At 38.1% G+C, this 14,933-nt stretch overlaps 1 protein-coding gene across 1 annotated transcript in view; it reads right to left on the bottom strand.

Moving 5' to 3' along the window:
- STAM (signal transducing adaptor molecule) overlaps positions 1 to 14,933 on the bottom strand; it is a 68,450-nt gene that overhangs the window by 13,218 nt on the left and 40,299 nt on the right. The window contains exons 7-13 of the mRNA XM_082649027.1: positions 13,805 to 13,997; positions 11,661 to 11,755; positions 8,243 to 8,331; positions 6,151 to 6,238; positions 5,625 to 5,679; positions 4,903 to 5,056; positions 2,900 to 3,072 (exon numbers count right to left, since the gene is read on the bottom strand). Of these exons, the coding sequence (XP_082505153.1) occupies positions 2,900 to 3,072; positions 4,903 to 5,056; positions 5,625 to 5,679; positions 6,151 to 6,238; positions 8,243 to 8,331; positions 11,661 to 11,755; positions 13,805 to 13,997 (847 nt within the window). The remainder of the gene's footprint in view (positions 1 to 2,899; positions 3,073 to 4,902; positions 5,057 to 5,624; positions 5,680 to 6,150; positions 6,239 to 8,242; positions 8,332 to 11,660; positions 11,756 to 13,804; positions 13,998 to 14,933) is intronic.

Genomic DNA, 14,933 nt, shown 5'->3' with positions numbered 1-14,933 from the left:
CGAAGATGTAGAGAAAAGAGAACATCTACGCAGTTGGTACAGTCAGTATGGAAAACAGTATGGAGGTTCCTCAAAAAATTAAAAATAGAGCTACCATATGATCCAGCAATGCTGCTTCTGGGCATATATCCAAAGGAACTGAAATCAGGATCTCAAAGAGGTATCTGCATTCCTATGTTCATTGCAGCATTACTCACAATAGCCAAGAAACGGGAAAAGTTAAGGGTCCGTCAAGGGATAAATGGGTAAAGAAGGTGTGAGGCAGAGATAGAGGTACACACACACATGAATAGTATTCAGCCGTGAGAAAGAAGGAAACCTTGCCCCTGTGACAGAGAAGGACAAACACCGTATGATCTCACATACCTACAACGTCAAACTCAGACAGAAAACATCTGTTTAACAGATGTAAAATGAAATAACCGACAAGTAAGTACGTAGCTTTGGTCACCTTAGTATCATCGTGGCCACCATCACTCAGGTAGGTCTAGAAAACTGTATCAGTACCACCATCCCCAGTTATCAGTAATATCACCCTAGGGTGACAGAAGTCTGGAAAAGTGACCACCCTGAAGCCAAAATTCTATATAAAAGAATAAGAAATTGCCTCCTAGATACAAACTGAGGGACATGAAAAAACCTGCCTACCAAAAACGGGGGGGGGGAAAGAATTCCTCCTTGGGCTTCCCTGGTGGCGCAGTGGTTGAGAGTCCGCCTGCCGATGCGGGGGACACGGGTTCGTGCCCCGGTCCGGGAAGATCCCACATGCCGCGGAGCGGCTGGGCCCGTGAGCCATGGCCGCTGAGCCTGCGCGTCCGGAGCCTGTGCTCCGCAACGGGAGAGGCCACAACAGTGAGAGGCCCGCATACCACAAAAAAAAAAAAAAAAATTGCCTCAAAGCCTGTGTGAAGCCTTTTCAAGGTATTGAAACATATATCTCACTGGCCTAACACAGCCCTTGAAATTACCATCAAATATTTACTGAGTTCCTACCAGGTGTAAAACTCTGTGCTACATAGTGTGGCTCTAAAGGTGAAAGCTGCCGCTCCAGCTCTCAAGATATGACAGTTTAGTGGAGATACAGAGGACGACACGATAACACGAGGTGCTGGGGGCCTGAGACGGCATCAGAGGAGGAACAGTGCTGGCGAGGTGCGAAGGCAAGACAAGCTTCTAGTAAAGACGAAGCTAAGCTAAGAGCTGAAGAATAAGCAGCAATTAGCCCGGCGAAGAGGGCTAAACGTTTCAAGGAAATGCTCTGCAAAAAGCACCTACTGAAATGTGCTCGTGTTTCTGGAGAGGTGACATTTACAGCTACAGCACGTCAGAAGCCAGGCCCTGAACACAGCGCGGGTCCTGCACGGGGGTCTCGCATCCAAATGGCAGAAGAGAACAGAGCAGCCCCCAACAAACAGGGGCAAGGTGCTCTGGCTCTACAGCACGTCACGGTTTAAGAACCTCCCAACAGAGAATCTCACTTACAAGGATAATTCCTCAAGGCTCTGAACTAAGAATGGATCCCAAGTAATCTCCAGTAATGAGACATCCAGAGCAGCATGTGACATGGTAACAGAGGACTAGCTGGGACAGAGGCGGCACTTCTGGCTAATACTAAAGTATCTGAGAGGTTCCTATACACACTACTCGAGTACCCTGGCTAACTTCTCAGCAATACCTACCTCTACTCACTTTGATCTAATTTTAAAGCAGCATGTTACTCTCCTAATAGTTGCTCCCTACCAATTTCCATGAAAGGGTATTCGCTTTTTACCAAACTGAGACTTAAAAAAAAAGAAAAGAAAAGAAACAGAAGTCCTTGGACAAACAGAGTTAGAGCTAACTTTTTCCTAAGCTACATGACCCAGTAGGCGGCGCTGTTTTCTTGTTGCTGCTGTTTCATGCCTGTAACAGGCTTCCGCATCACCATCCTTCTTAAGGTCACTTCAGAATACGAGATGTGACCACAAAATCATGTTTGACAATCCCCAAGCATCCCTAGAGTGTGACTCTTTGGAGGATGAACAATACAATAGTGAGGGCAGTATAGGAGCATTCTGGGCAACTCCAACATTGATGGAAAGGTCCCTAGAAATTGTACCTGTGCCACCAAGAAACTCCTGTTGTGAGTCAGAACATCATGACCTCTGGAGTTACACACTGCTGAATTCTTAAGCCTACCTATTCGATCCAAAGTGATGACTTCAGCTTAGATGCCCACTGAAGTAGAAAAGGCATTTATAAATTATGAATATATGATTATATAAATATAATCATTTACATGATGGGGCATTCTAAGTAAATGACCAGAACAATGGGCCTGTCGTTTCATACTCAGCTACTCGCCCCATGAACCACAGGGGCGTACAGCTTCTTGTACTGTCTCTTTTCATGTGGTTTATCGTGCTGTGATATATACTAAATTCCCACACAGGGTAAAAAGAAGGGAATATTTGTCTTTAAGAGACAGCCCAGAACTATAAATTCTAAAATAATAACCACAGGAACATTCAGCTTTTATGTGAAATTTGTGTAAAGCATTAAATTATAGTTATCAAAATAAATTTAAGTTACATTGAAGTTCTTAACAAATATTATCACAGACTCAGATTAAAACAAAAGAAATTATGATGGAAGGAATATAAAAAACACAAAGCTAAAACCAGAATACAGCAGTTCAAGAACTCAATAGGACAGAGGGCTGGCATGCTGGCTAGGACTGCAGCACTGCAGGGGGTTCCTACAGAACCCACCTGCCACCACAGACGGGGCTGACCGTCTGGCATCAGTGATGACACCTACCCTGGATTTTTCTTATCCATTTTTTATGATTACAGACGACCAAGGGCACCTGAGAGTTTTAACAACACTAAAAGCAAACAAGAGCCAATGATCACATTACTTGGGGTAGGAAGCCTGAGCCTGCTGACTAGGAAGGGCTGGGCTGGCAGGCAGCACGGCTCCTTGGCTGAGAGAAGACAGCTGCTCTGGGGGAAGGCTGTAGCTCTGGGGCTGGCTCAGCTGCGCGCTCCCTGCGACCAGGTAGGCACCGCTTTGAGGAGGGCCCGGGTACACCTAGGACAGTCAGAGACAAAACACATTAGGGTCCCTCGGATTTCAACAGGCATGCATTCACTTACAAAAGAGCAACGATTACATCTCTGAAATGGTTTTCTGAGTTCCTTCTGGTGACAGGCATTTTATTTTATTTTTTTATGGAGATTTTATTTATTTATTTTTAATTGGGGTACAGTTGCTTTACGACAGGCGTTTTAAAAAGTGCTTTTCAGTGAAGTGGGCTTCTGATGATTTTTGTTTTTAGGGAAACATTAGCTAAACTCGTGTCTGTCTCCGTACAGAAGCAGTAAAGAAACTTACCTTGAAATTTTATACTAATATAATCCCTCTTTCCACGTTGATACTGTATCTCCCTAAAATGAACCCCCAAATGCTGAAGAAGTGTGTTTGAATTCACTGCATTACAGCAACAGTCTGCATTTGTTTCTAGGCATCTACACAGAGATATATCTCCTAAGTTACAGCTTACTGAACATAGAGCAAGCTATCCTCCTAAAGCAAGGTCAGCAGACTTCTTTGTCCAGGGCCCAGACAGTAAATGGGGTGGGCTTTGTGGGCCATGTGCGCTCTGTTGAAACTACTGGGCTCTGCCCATAGAGAAAGCAGCCAGCAACGATGGAGAAACGAATGAGAACAGCTGTGTTCCAGTAAAAATTGATTTTAAAAAAGAGGTGGGAGGCTGGACTTTGCCCTTGGGCCATTGTTTGCGTACCCCTGCACCTAAAAACTATACTTGTTTTAAGCTAAAGAGATTAGTCTTAAGTGCCCCCCGAATCTTAAACACACATAATATTCTAATTTTCTGTAGTATCCATTAGATCCTTCCATTTCACATGTTTGAAAACAGAACTCCACTGTCCAGGGAGTGAGACTTGTAGCAGCTGTCAGGACAGTAACACACTCACCAGGAAACAAAACAACAATCATCTGAAGGCTGTGTTAAGCCACACGAGACTCACTACACACAGAATCCAAAAGGTCTTCATTATGGACGCAGCTAGTCCAGTCCTCACAAATACAACTGTTTGTACTTTGCGAACTGAACGTGAAGGGTTTCTCTTTGTCTGCTGGCTCACACTGGCATCAAGACCCATGGGCAGGTGTCATCCAGCCTCACGTTTCTCAGGCCTGGCTGCTCTTCTCCAGGGTTCTGGCCCCTCACTCCAGAAGTGGACTGCGTCAAACAAAATTCATCCACACAAAGTCTGTGCTACCCTACATGGATAAAATGCTGCGTCTGACTAACTACTCCCTATACCCTGAACTTAGAGAGTTTGTGGGAAATGGGCTCTTGAAATAGTTGCTGGGCATGACGAGAGGAAAAAGCGCTCTCTGTTGCATTACACACATTCTCATGTAAAGGAATGGAAAAAATGCAGATTAAAGAAAGTCACTATAAAACTGAAAACGGTAGATACTCACAAGAATTTAGTAATAATTAGAAATTTTACTCAGACAGACAAAAATTGTAGTTCTTAACTAGATAATTAGATATGAAGCTTTAAAAATATACAGATGTTTGGGCCTCATGCCTGGATTCAATAGGTCTGGGTAGAGTCAAAGTATCTGTTTTTTTTTTTTTTTTTTAAAGCTTGACAGTGATTGATGTGCACCCCTGCAGAAAAATAATTTTTTAGAACAAGAACTATTATTATAGCTAGCATACTACACATTGTATTTGTCAAGTGAAAAAATCTTTTTAACTTTATTTTTACTCCAAACATCACTTTTAGAAAGTTTCACTTTTTACAAAAACACAGCTATTCCAAATAATCTCAAATATATTTGAGAATTTAAAATGAAATACTTGCATTTTTAAAAGCTTACCTGAGAACCAGAAACACCAGATGACTGAATATAATACTGCTGATTCTGTAATTTTGCATACATGGAATACATTGGATCTTCATTCATTAACTTGGTATACAAGGACAGGGCCTCCATCACTTTAACATTGAGCTCTGAGAGTTCTGAATGTTTTCTGAAATATACAATAATGTGACACATAACTGCTATTTAAATGATATAATGTTCTAAATAATAAGATGCATCAAAATAGCAAAAATGGCAAAGAGTGGTGTAAGTAGACATTATTAAAAATTTAACCTTGTAATGAAAAAAAAAATATCCTATAGTTTAGCTCCAAGGCAACCAAAACTGTTTCAGATTTAGGTGCTGTGCTGGAAGGACTCTAGCTTATTGTACTTGACTTTACCTCAAATATCCAGGTTTCCCTCATTAATAACAGATGGGTCATGTGTGGGCCCTGATGATGCCGCTTACAGCAAATATGATTATAATAGTTAACCCTTATTTTTAAAACAGACTAACATAATGAAAGTCAAATAAATCCTCATTTAAAAGCAGGAGTGGGGGCAGATGGGTCTAATTTTAATTCCCACATCAAGTAGAAAACAAGTGAATGAGAACGGGCATATCTTTAAAATGAAAATAAAATAAAATACAAGGCAGCTCTATTCCAATATGCAGTTTGGAGAGATCTGTGGAGAAGAAGGTACACAGTACAGACGGAGCGCATGTTCTTTTACCTGTCAATATCTTCCAGCTTCTCATCAATGAGAGGCCCCATCTGGTGACACATGGCTAAGATGACAAGATTTAAAGAAATATAAGAAAATGCAGCAAAAGAAAGCAACTCTCTGATGGATATTCATGTAGTTTAAGGAATAAAAGACCTAATTTGGAATAATAAAAATTCTATTAATTAATCTTAGCCCACAGAACCCAAGACTGATTTTCCTAGCTATTTATAAAATCAATACTTTAGACTGACTGTATTGATCTCAGAAATTTTTAATACCAATTTTCATTTTATAACATTTTAAATGTTGAATAAAATATTTAATTTGGGTAGAAAAGTATATGAATTTGAATTCTACCAAAGGTTCAATTAAGCTGCATATAAACGTGAGACTGGTCACAGAAGAGTCAGAAATGTTAACATTGTTTATATCATTTTCAATTTTATTTAAATATAAAACCACTCTGTAACAGAACACTAGATTTAATCCTAATTATTCTTTATTTGCAAGGGAAATGGAAAACAAGGTTTACCTTCAAGATGAAGTAACTCGGGAAGATCTGGTTGATCATCACTGGGATCCGTACTTTGCAACATCTGTAGCAGTTGGTCCATTTTATCCTACAGAAATTAAACTGTTACTATAAAAAGTAACAAATCATTATGCAACAATACCTTCTCACTTCATTCGTTAGATAGTGGCTAATCCTGTAATGCACAGATATGAAGACTTCAATTTCGCTTCTATGTATTTACCGTCCGTGTGTTCTCTTTACTATCATGTGAAGTCAGAGCCCTTTTGAAACGGCTACCAGAAATTCTCTTAGATGAGAAGAAATAGAGCAACATTTAAACTTACAACATGTGAGTTCTTTAATCTCTTAAGTCATGCTAGTGGACTTCTGTGTCACTTTGTTTAGGGGCAGCTGTAGTCTTGCCATGCTGACAGGTGTAACCTCTCTCTCAAGCTGGCAGTACTTATGACTAACAGCTCCATTACTACTTCTCTACAAGGGAGAATACAGCAGCTGTTTCAGTAAGGCACAGCTCAGCTCTGGTACAGCTGTTCTTCTAAGTAGCACCAGAAGGATTTACTCTACATTCTCTTTCCACCAATGCTTCACTTTGTCATCAAAAAAAGGAGGAAGATTTATGGCTTCTCTATTCTCCTATGTGAAAGGCTGGAAGGCATCTCAAAGCAATGACTCAGATCTATTTCAGAATCTTTTGCTGTAAGACCAACAGAACTAATGAAGGCATCATTACATAAATACATCTATACATTACATTAGTAGAGATGTATCTATACGCAAGTTTTAAAAAACCAAAATATAGATCTCATGTACCAAAGAATATTACTGTAATAATTACAAACTTTTCTCCATTCATGGTTTTTAAATGGTTATGCTACTGAGTATAGTTACTTAGGTAAATAATTTAAAGAGTACCAATTTTAAGCAAAGTAGTTATTTATACCAAAACAAAACTCTATACTCTGTACAGAAGGATAACAGTTTGAGAGATGAATTAATCACTAGAGAGTGAAAACGACACACGTATATTAATACACTCTTCTGAAGTCAAAAGAATTCCATATTTAGAAATGGATATTATTTTTCAACGTAAAAGATTCACAATTTTCATTTTAAGTAGTCTAAAAAAGAAGGCACATGTCAGAAAAGTTTGCCTACAGCCAAAAAAAGGAGAGGGGAGTAAAATGAGAGTGAGGGTCAACTAATACATGGATAATTTCTCTTCTCTTTGTTTACAGAATTCTACAACCTATTTGAAATTGTCTACTATCAGAGAAATGAGGTTTCTAGATAGACCGCTAGCATGCATTTTCCAATGGAATGCTATAGCCAAACCTAACTTTCCCTGACTCCAGTACATTCTCTGGGGGCTCTCAGCACAGCTTCTACAACCCGTTTCGCTAAAACAGCGCTCTTCAAACTTTCTGCTTCTGGCTCCTCTAAAAAAAGGCTAAAAACCTACAAATCCCCTCACATAGTTTAAAGATGACATCTCATTTTTCATCATTAGTTTAAAATGTTACAAAGAATATAATTTCCAGAGCATTTAAAAATAAAAGTCACACACGACCTAGAGGGGTGGGATGGGGAGGGTGGGAGGAAGGCTCAAGAGGGAGGGGATATGGGGATATATGTATACGTATAGCTGATTCACTTTGTTATACAGCAGAAACTAACACAACATTGTAAAGCAATTATAATCTGATAAAGATGTAAAAAAAAAAGTCACACATTCTTTTGAATATACCCAAAAAGTCTCATTATGATAGTGTTTGTAATAGCAAAAAACACACAAAGAACTGAAAACAACCTAACTGTCCAACAACAGAATAATGAAGTCATGATAAGTCCATTCTACGGAATATTAAGCAGGAATTAAAATAATGAGGTACAACTATAAGCACTGACATGGTAAGAATGGGACTAGGGAGGAACTTTCCAGGAGAATCTTTGCTTCGTCTGTATTTGAAGTTGTATAACAACAAAACACATGCATTAATCAAGTACTGAATTTTTTTTAAATAAGAGAAGAAAACCATTGCAACTTCAATGGTGAATTCAGTATGATGCTCTCAGGCAGGAAATCACTCACTTCATCAATGTAGGCTTGTTCCGGCTCTGGTTCTATCGTTTCTACCTGAACATCGTCACTAAATTGTACCGTCTTCTTCTCCGTTTTAACTGTAAAACATGTAACATTTATCGTTTCCTTATAAATTTAAAATTTTATTTAAAAGCACTTTAAGGAGAGAACTTGGATTTTTCTTGTATTCCCTTCAATCTGAGAAACTCAGTTTAAGGGATAATTCGGTTGCAGATTTAGGCAACCATGACAGAACATGACATTATGAAATTCTGTGAAGACTTCTTCATTTTTTCTTCTAAAGATTTTATGTTTTCCATAACAGATACTTCACTAAAAATAAGAACTGTATTTCTGGAACAAAGATTAATCACCTATTACATATGAGAGTTTAGTAAACTGCTGAACAGAAAGCAAAGTTTTACAATGGCATAAATGAATTCTGCTATTGAAAATAAATCCTCTTTTCAAATTACCAGTCCTTTCAAAGAAAAATCTCCACTTTTCCACAGGCCACGCTCTTTCAATGTAATGAATTGGGAAGTTAGCTATATATTCCCCTCACGCCACTCAGTCTTTTTTTTTAAACTAAGGGAATGACACCCAGGCCAGTGGAGAGCTTTACAAGTGGCCTTGGCAGGGATCTGAATTTTCCACTAAATCAGTCTGTATTTTTTAGTTACATTATTCTTGCAACTGAAAAGGTGGTTATTAGGGGATCTGCAAACCAGAAGCACGTATTTCTCTTGCTCAACAAAGCAATCTTTAAAAAGATTCAATGTAACATTAACCAGCAAGTATAAGGTTATGATTAACATAGTAATTAATCTTATCCAAAGTAATACTGAGAAACACATACAGCTTTAAAGGAATGAACTTCCTTTTGGGATTTTTTCATCCTGGTATCAATGTAGTCAATCAGTATTCATAAAAATTAAGAATCAGGGGGATGGGAAAGGGGCAGAATTAAGGAAGGGAAATAATATTAATTAAACTATTAAATATGCTTAATGGAATATTGCATTTCCCCCAATGAAGCTCCAATACAATCCTATGAGATATGCCCATCTTGTAAATGAGGTTAGCAGTGGCTTAGAAAGATTAAGAACGCTTGCATAGGAGAAAGCTAATAAACGGCAAAGCCTGGATTTGAACGCCAATCATTCTAGCTCTATTAGCCCACACTACTGGAATCTGGCCTGTGATTTTACTCCGAGAACAAGAAGTCATATCACTTATGTATTCTATGCTATAGAATATAAATGGAAAATAGGTTAATTTCCAATATAAGGAATATAGTCATCCCACACAAGTCACCATAAAGTAAAACTCTACATACAAAACCAGTTTCAGCTGATTTCACTTTCCCATGGAAGAAAAAGAGCCATATGCTATACATATTTTTGCTTTCATATCTTGAGCTATTAACAAGCAGAAAGCTGGGACAGCACTGCATTGGCTGCTACCCATAAGAAACACATGGTAGACTTCACATCCTAACAGCTGACCATGGACAAGTTTGCAGTGCTTTTTCTCTCAGGGACTAATACTATTACTTTGTATGTATGTGTATGTTTGTGTGTATATTATGTGTATGTGTGTATAAATAATATTTTACACACACACACAGATGTGTTTATGCATATACATATATAAAATACAGTGCTTGCACGAAATCTTACTGCCTCTCCAAAACGAAAACAAGCTAAGTAGGTCAGGCACTTCTAATTGACACATTCAGTGAAATGGGCTTCTGTTTGCTCCTAAAGAACGATGCTACAAGGATCTTGCTAACACTCATTTTCCAAGCCTGAGAACTGTAACTCCACTGTATAAGCTCTGATGCTCTGGTTTCTCTTTTACATGGTCCAGAGTGAAACACATGAAAATAACTAGAATATTCATTTTAAGGCTACATTTCTATATAATGGGAAAAAAAGATGAGATGGCTACTTTATCTACCTGAGATCTTGGATCTCCTCTTGAATGGAAGTCCAAGACAATTCCATCCTTTCCAACAGCTATTTCAAGATTTAAAAAAAAACAAACCCAAACCCAAAAATCAAGCAAAATCCCCCACCACCATCAGCCCAGATTAAAAAGTTAGCACGTTATGCACTGCCATCTAAACAAGGTTCCACAGGACGTTTTCTGAGTTTACCAAAGAGAACTTTATTAAAGGAATGGGTATCACAATCTGTCTCTATAAAAGTGACACAAGACATCCCAACAATAACTAGGAGAGGGCATTACTTTATCAAAGATCTGTAACATCTGGTCTGTTATTAAAGCCTTCTCTTGAAAGAGAAGCATTTTTATGTTTTCAAAGAAAAGTGTATCTTTACTGTTAATACACAGACACTTGCGCTTCATTTACTGTATAAACATTTATATAGTCTGTATTCTGGATAAGATTCAGTACAAAGAACTGTTGGAAATAAAAAGACAACTGAGACAAAGATCTTTTCTTAAAATTCCTGTAAACTAAAAATGACCAAAGCAGATCGTGATTTATAACTTTCTTTGATCTCTTCTACCTGGCATTATAGAAAGATGAGATATTTTGCCAAGATAACTGTAGCTTACCAACTTACTTACAAAAAAACTCTTAAAATTCTAACCATTTCAGTCGCTACAGAAATCTTTCTAGATTAGAACATATTTCTGTTTCCTTAAAAAGAGGAAGGTTGTGACTTAATCTTGATGCCACAAAATCATCATTATGAAGATTCATTACAGTATTGCCTAGAAATACAGTGAACCGCCTACCAATATTTCGATAGACTACTGGCAGTTACATGTCCTGCAATGATTACGCCTGCCAGTAATATCACTTTTCCTCCTTCGCCCCACTTTCTAGTCTGTTTCTCCTAGTCAGCAAAGGTTTGAAACTCAAAAAGTTATTGACATGATTCGTTATAGCTCCTTCTGAATATCTGACATGGTGGCTTAGGAAAGCTATTAAGTTGCTAAGAGGCCACTGCTTCCAAATTTGGGGCTGGACACTAGAGAAATGAGCTAACCTTTGAATAGGAAGAACTCTCTATAAGGTTACACTGCATTTGTCACCCTTTCATCAACTGATGATACCAAAAATACATAATGCATAAATTCTATAACATTTCTTAATCTGCATTTTTATAATGACATATGTATACATACATACATATATATATGTGTATATATATACATATATTTTTTTTTTTTTCTTAAAGAAAAGTCCATAGTCTGTCTTAAGATAATCTTGGTAGACAGATGATTTCAATTCTTAGATGATTAGATGACTCCTCATAAATAATCTGACTGGGGAGCTGCATTTTTAATAAACACCTTGGAGGCACTAACTTTGGAGAGTCTCTGTTCCAGAAAGCTGAATTTCAGAGAGAATTGTGGATCATCATCCAGTGACAGGCTGGAAAATACTTACTCATTTCTGGTTCAGCAGTGAGATCCGCAGTCACAAAATTAGAGGGGAATAACCCCATGCCTTGATGGGTTTCACCCTTCCACCAGTTGGGGTCACTAAGAGAAACAAGAAAGAATGCTTTACTATAACAAAGAACTTTTATTTCTATGTACCTTTACCTTTTATAGTGTTTAACCTATATTATTACCAGATCTGAAGCTCACAACAATCCAGTGGAGGAAGTGAATGTATCATTATTACAAATTAGAGACGAGGCCTCAGAGAAGATAAGACGCTATTAAACACACAGTTCTTTCTCATATTCTGGAAGGCTGGCGAACGCTTCGAGGATCTAGTACAAGGCTCTGAACTCTCTCCCTCAAACAGAGGTCCCCACACTTGAAAATGTCAACTTCGAATGGTTCATAGGCTCCCGCGTGAGAATCCTTTATAATAAGATAGACGGTAGGCTCTGAATCCAGACCTCCATTCCTAATCAGTGCTCTTTCTAGCACACATTAGGAAACTTTCCCCCCCACAAGAGAACACACATGACAGTAACACCATTTACAGCACAAAATGTTCACAAGGAACACACTCCCGGGTGCGTACCCACGCTAACCACTGGATCCCCAGCACCTAGGATAAGGAAAGCTAGCAAGTGCTCAATAAATACTTTTTGAATGAATGAATGATCAAGGTTTTGTGCAACTTCCAGCTAACCAGCTCAAACTTTACTTCATTTTCTTCCATTCAAGAAAACATATTAGTATGTAACTGTGATACTATAAGAATAATCTTAAATGTATTTGAATTGATCTTTAAAAACCACATGCAGGGACTTCCCTGGTGGCACAGTGGATAAGACTCCATGCTCCCAATGCAGGGGGCCCAGGTTCAATCCCTGGTCAGGGAACTAGATTCCACACGCAAGCCACAACCAAGAGTTCACACACCACAACTAAGGAGCCCATGTGCCACAACTAAGAAGGCCTGGAGCCACAACTAAGGAGCCCGCCTGCCACAACTAAGGAGCCCGCGTGCTGTAACTAAGGAGCCAGTGAGCCACACTGAGGAGCCCGCCTGCTGCAACTAAGACCCGGTGCGACCAAATAAATAAATACATAAATATTAAAATGAAACAAACAAAAAAACCTAATGCATTTATCCAACCTCAAAAACAAAGATTTAGGCTTCCCTGGTGGTGCAGCGGTTAAGAATCCGCCTGCCAAGGCAGGAGAGACAGGTTCGAGCCCTGGTCTGGGAAGATCCCACATGCCGCACAGCAACTAAGCCCATGCACCACAAGTACTGAGCCCGCGCACTAGAGCCCATGAGACACAGCTACTGAGCCCGCGTGCCACAATTACTGAAGCCTGTGCACCTAGAGCCCATGCTCCGCAACAAGAGAAGCCACCGCAATGAGAAGCCCGCGCACCGCAATGAAGAGCAGCCCCCGCTCGCCACAACTAGAGAAAGCCCGCATGCAGCAACAAAGACTCAATGCAGCCAAAAATAAAAATAAACAAAATAAGTAAACATTTATTTAAAAAAAAAACTGCCAGGTCAGCTCTCCCTTTAAAAAAAATAAAGACTTAAAAAAAAAAAAACTTGCAAATTTTAGCACTTCATTATGAGTAATAATCATCAGTAACAACTAATTTTCAAGTAAACATAAAGCTGTAGTAAAAAAACAGATGCACTGTATCACCTCCCCTATGATATAATGTATATAACACCATGTAAAATGAATTTGTTCCACACTGATATACTATTCTGTGCAAATAATTCAATATATTTTGTATTTCTTATAAATTCCATATATATACATATATATATATTTGGTGTATTTTCTAAAATCTTAACCTTTTTTTTTTTACTAATTTAACAATCTATATTATAAGATGGAACCAAAAATGAATAGAGTAAACTAGGCCTCCAAGACATATAAAACCCATTTAAATGATAGACGAGGAAAACTTAAGCTACAAAATACGAATCCAGACAGTATGACACAAGCAAAGCAACCGACCGTCCTACAGAAAAACTACCTGCATCAGTATTTGATTTTATTACGTTTGATAAGGCATTCAGCAAGAATAATATGAAACACAGAATATGTTATATATTTTCACATGAATGTTCAACTTAATAGTAACCATCACCTGTCATCAAGAACTGTAATAATTTCTCCAGCTTTAAAAGTAAGTTCGTTATCTTCAGCAGCTTCAAAGTCGTATATAGCACGAACTTTTCGGCCTTCGTGTTGGTGGTTAGTTAAGAGATTAGATGTGCTTGGATACAAATTGGAAAGGGTGGTTGACTGCTGCCTTTGTTCCTTCAGCGACAACTCAATGGCTGGAAAATAATGGGTTTAAAAAGACCCTAAATGTTAATATACCCAGCAATCCTAAGAAGTACAAAAAGATATCTGAAGGTAAAAAGTATTCTTCTTCTAATAATGTAGAGGGAAACTACGACATATTCTGATATAATATATTGAACAAAAATAATGTCATCAATTTTATTCATTCACTCACACTGAGAGCTTAAAAAATAAACTAAAAAAAAAAACTGAACAGCATGATGACTATTTTTACTGAACAGGTACAATTTTAAATATTCTGGGTAATAAAAAGACATAAACTCAAATCAATTTTGTTTAATTTAGCTGCAGATATTTTATATTTTCTTTCATCTTTTCAATGTATTTCTGTAGCTTAAGTTTACCAAATAATAAACAAAATCACTTGGGAAGTCCAAAGTCCCAAGCTTGAATCCTTCACTGGGGGCTTACTAAATAGGAGTCTCAAAGGAAGTATCTGAGAACCTACATTTTATTGTTCCAAAGGTCATTCTTAGGTAATTAGTCTAAGAACTGGAATTTGGAAATAACTACAGTAAAGTCTCACCTAACAAATCCCCCAAAATAGATTTCAAACGTGTCTGCTCTATCTCCTCCCCTAATACAGGCCATCACCATGTGTCACACAGGCTCTGTAACATAATCTTAATGAATTGACTACCCTGCTTTCAGTGCAACACATAACCCCGTCTTCCCTTCCATTTCTGTTCTAGATGAATAAGAGACCAGATGGGAAAACAAAACTTTAAAATTATCATAGAAAAATATCTTTCAGGATCCTGGGGGAGAGAAAAATATCTTAAGACATTAAAAAAAAAACCCAAAATCATAAAAGAAAAGGAAAAATTTTGACTACATGAAAATTTAAAACTTGTTTAATAAAACATGCCATTATCAAAGTTTAAATTGCAAGCCAAAACCCAAGAGTA

This window comes from Grampus griseus (genome assembly GCF_964374135.1).
Source record: "Grampus griseus genome assembly, chromosome: 2".
Classification (NCBI taxonomy): domain Eukaryota; kingdom Metazoa; phylum Chordata; class Mammalia; order Artiodactyla; family Delphinidae; genus Grampus; species Grampus griseus.
The sequence above is the reverse complement of the archived record's forward strand: the minus strand, read 5'-3'. Positions and strand labels throughout refer to the sequence as shown.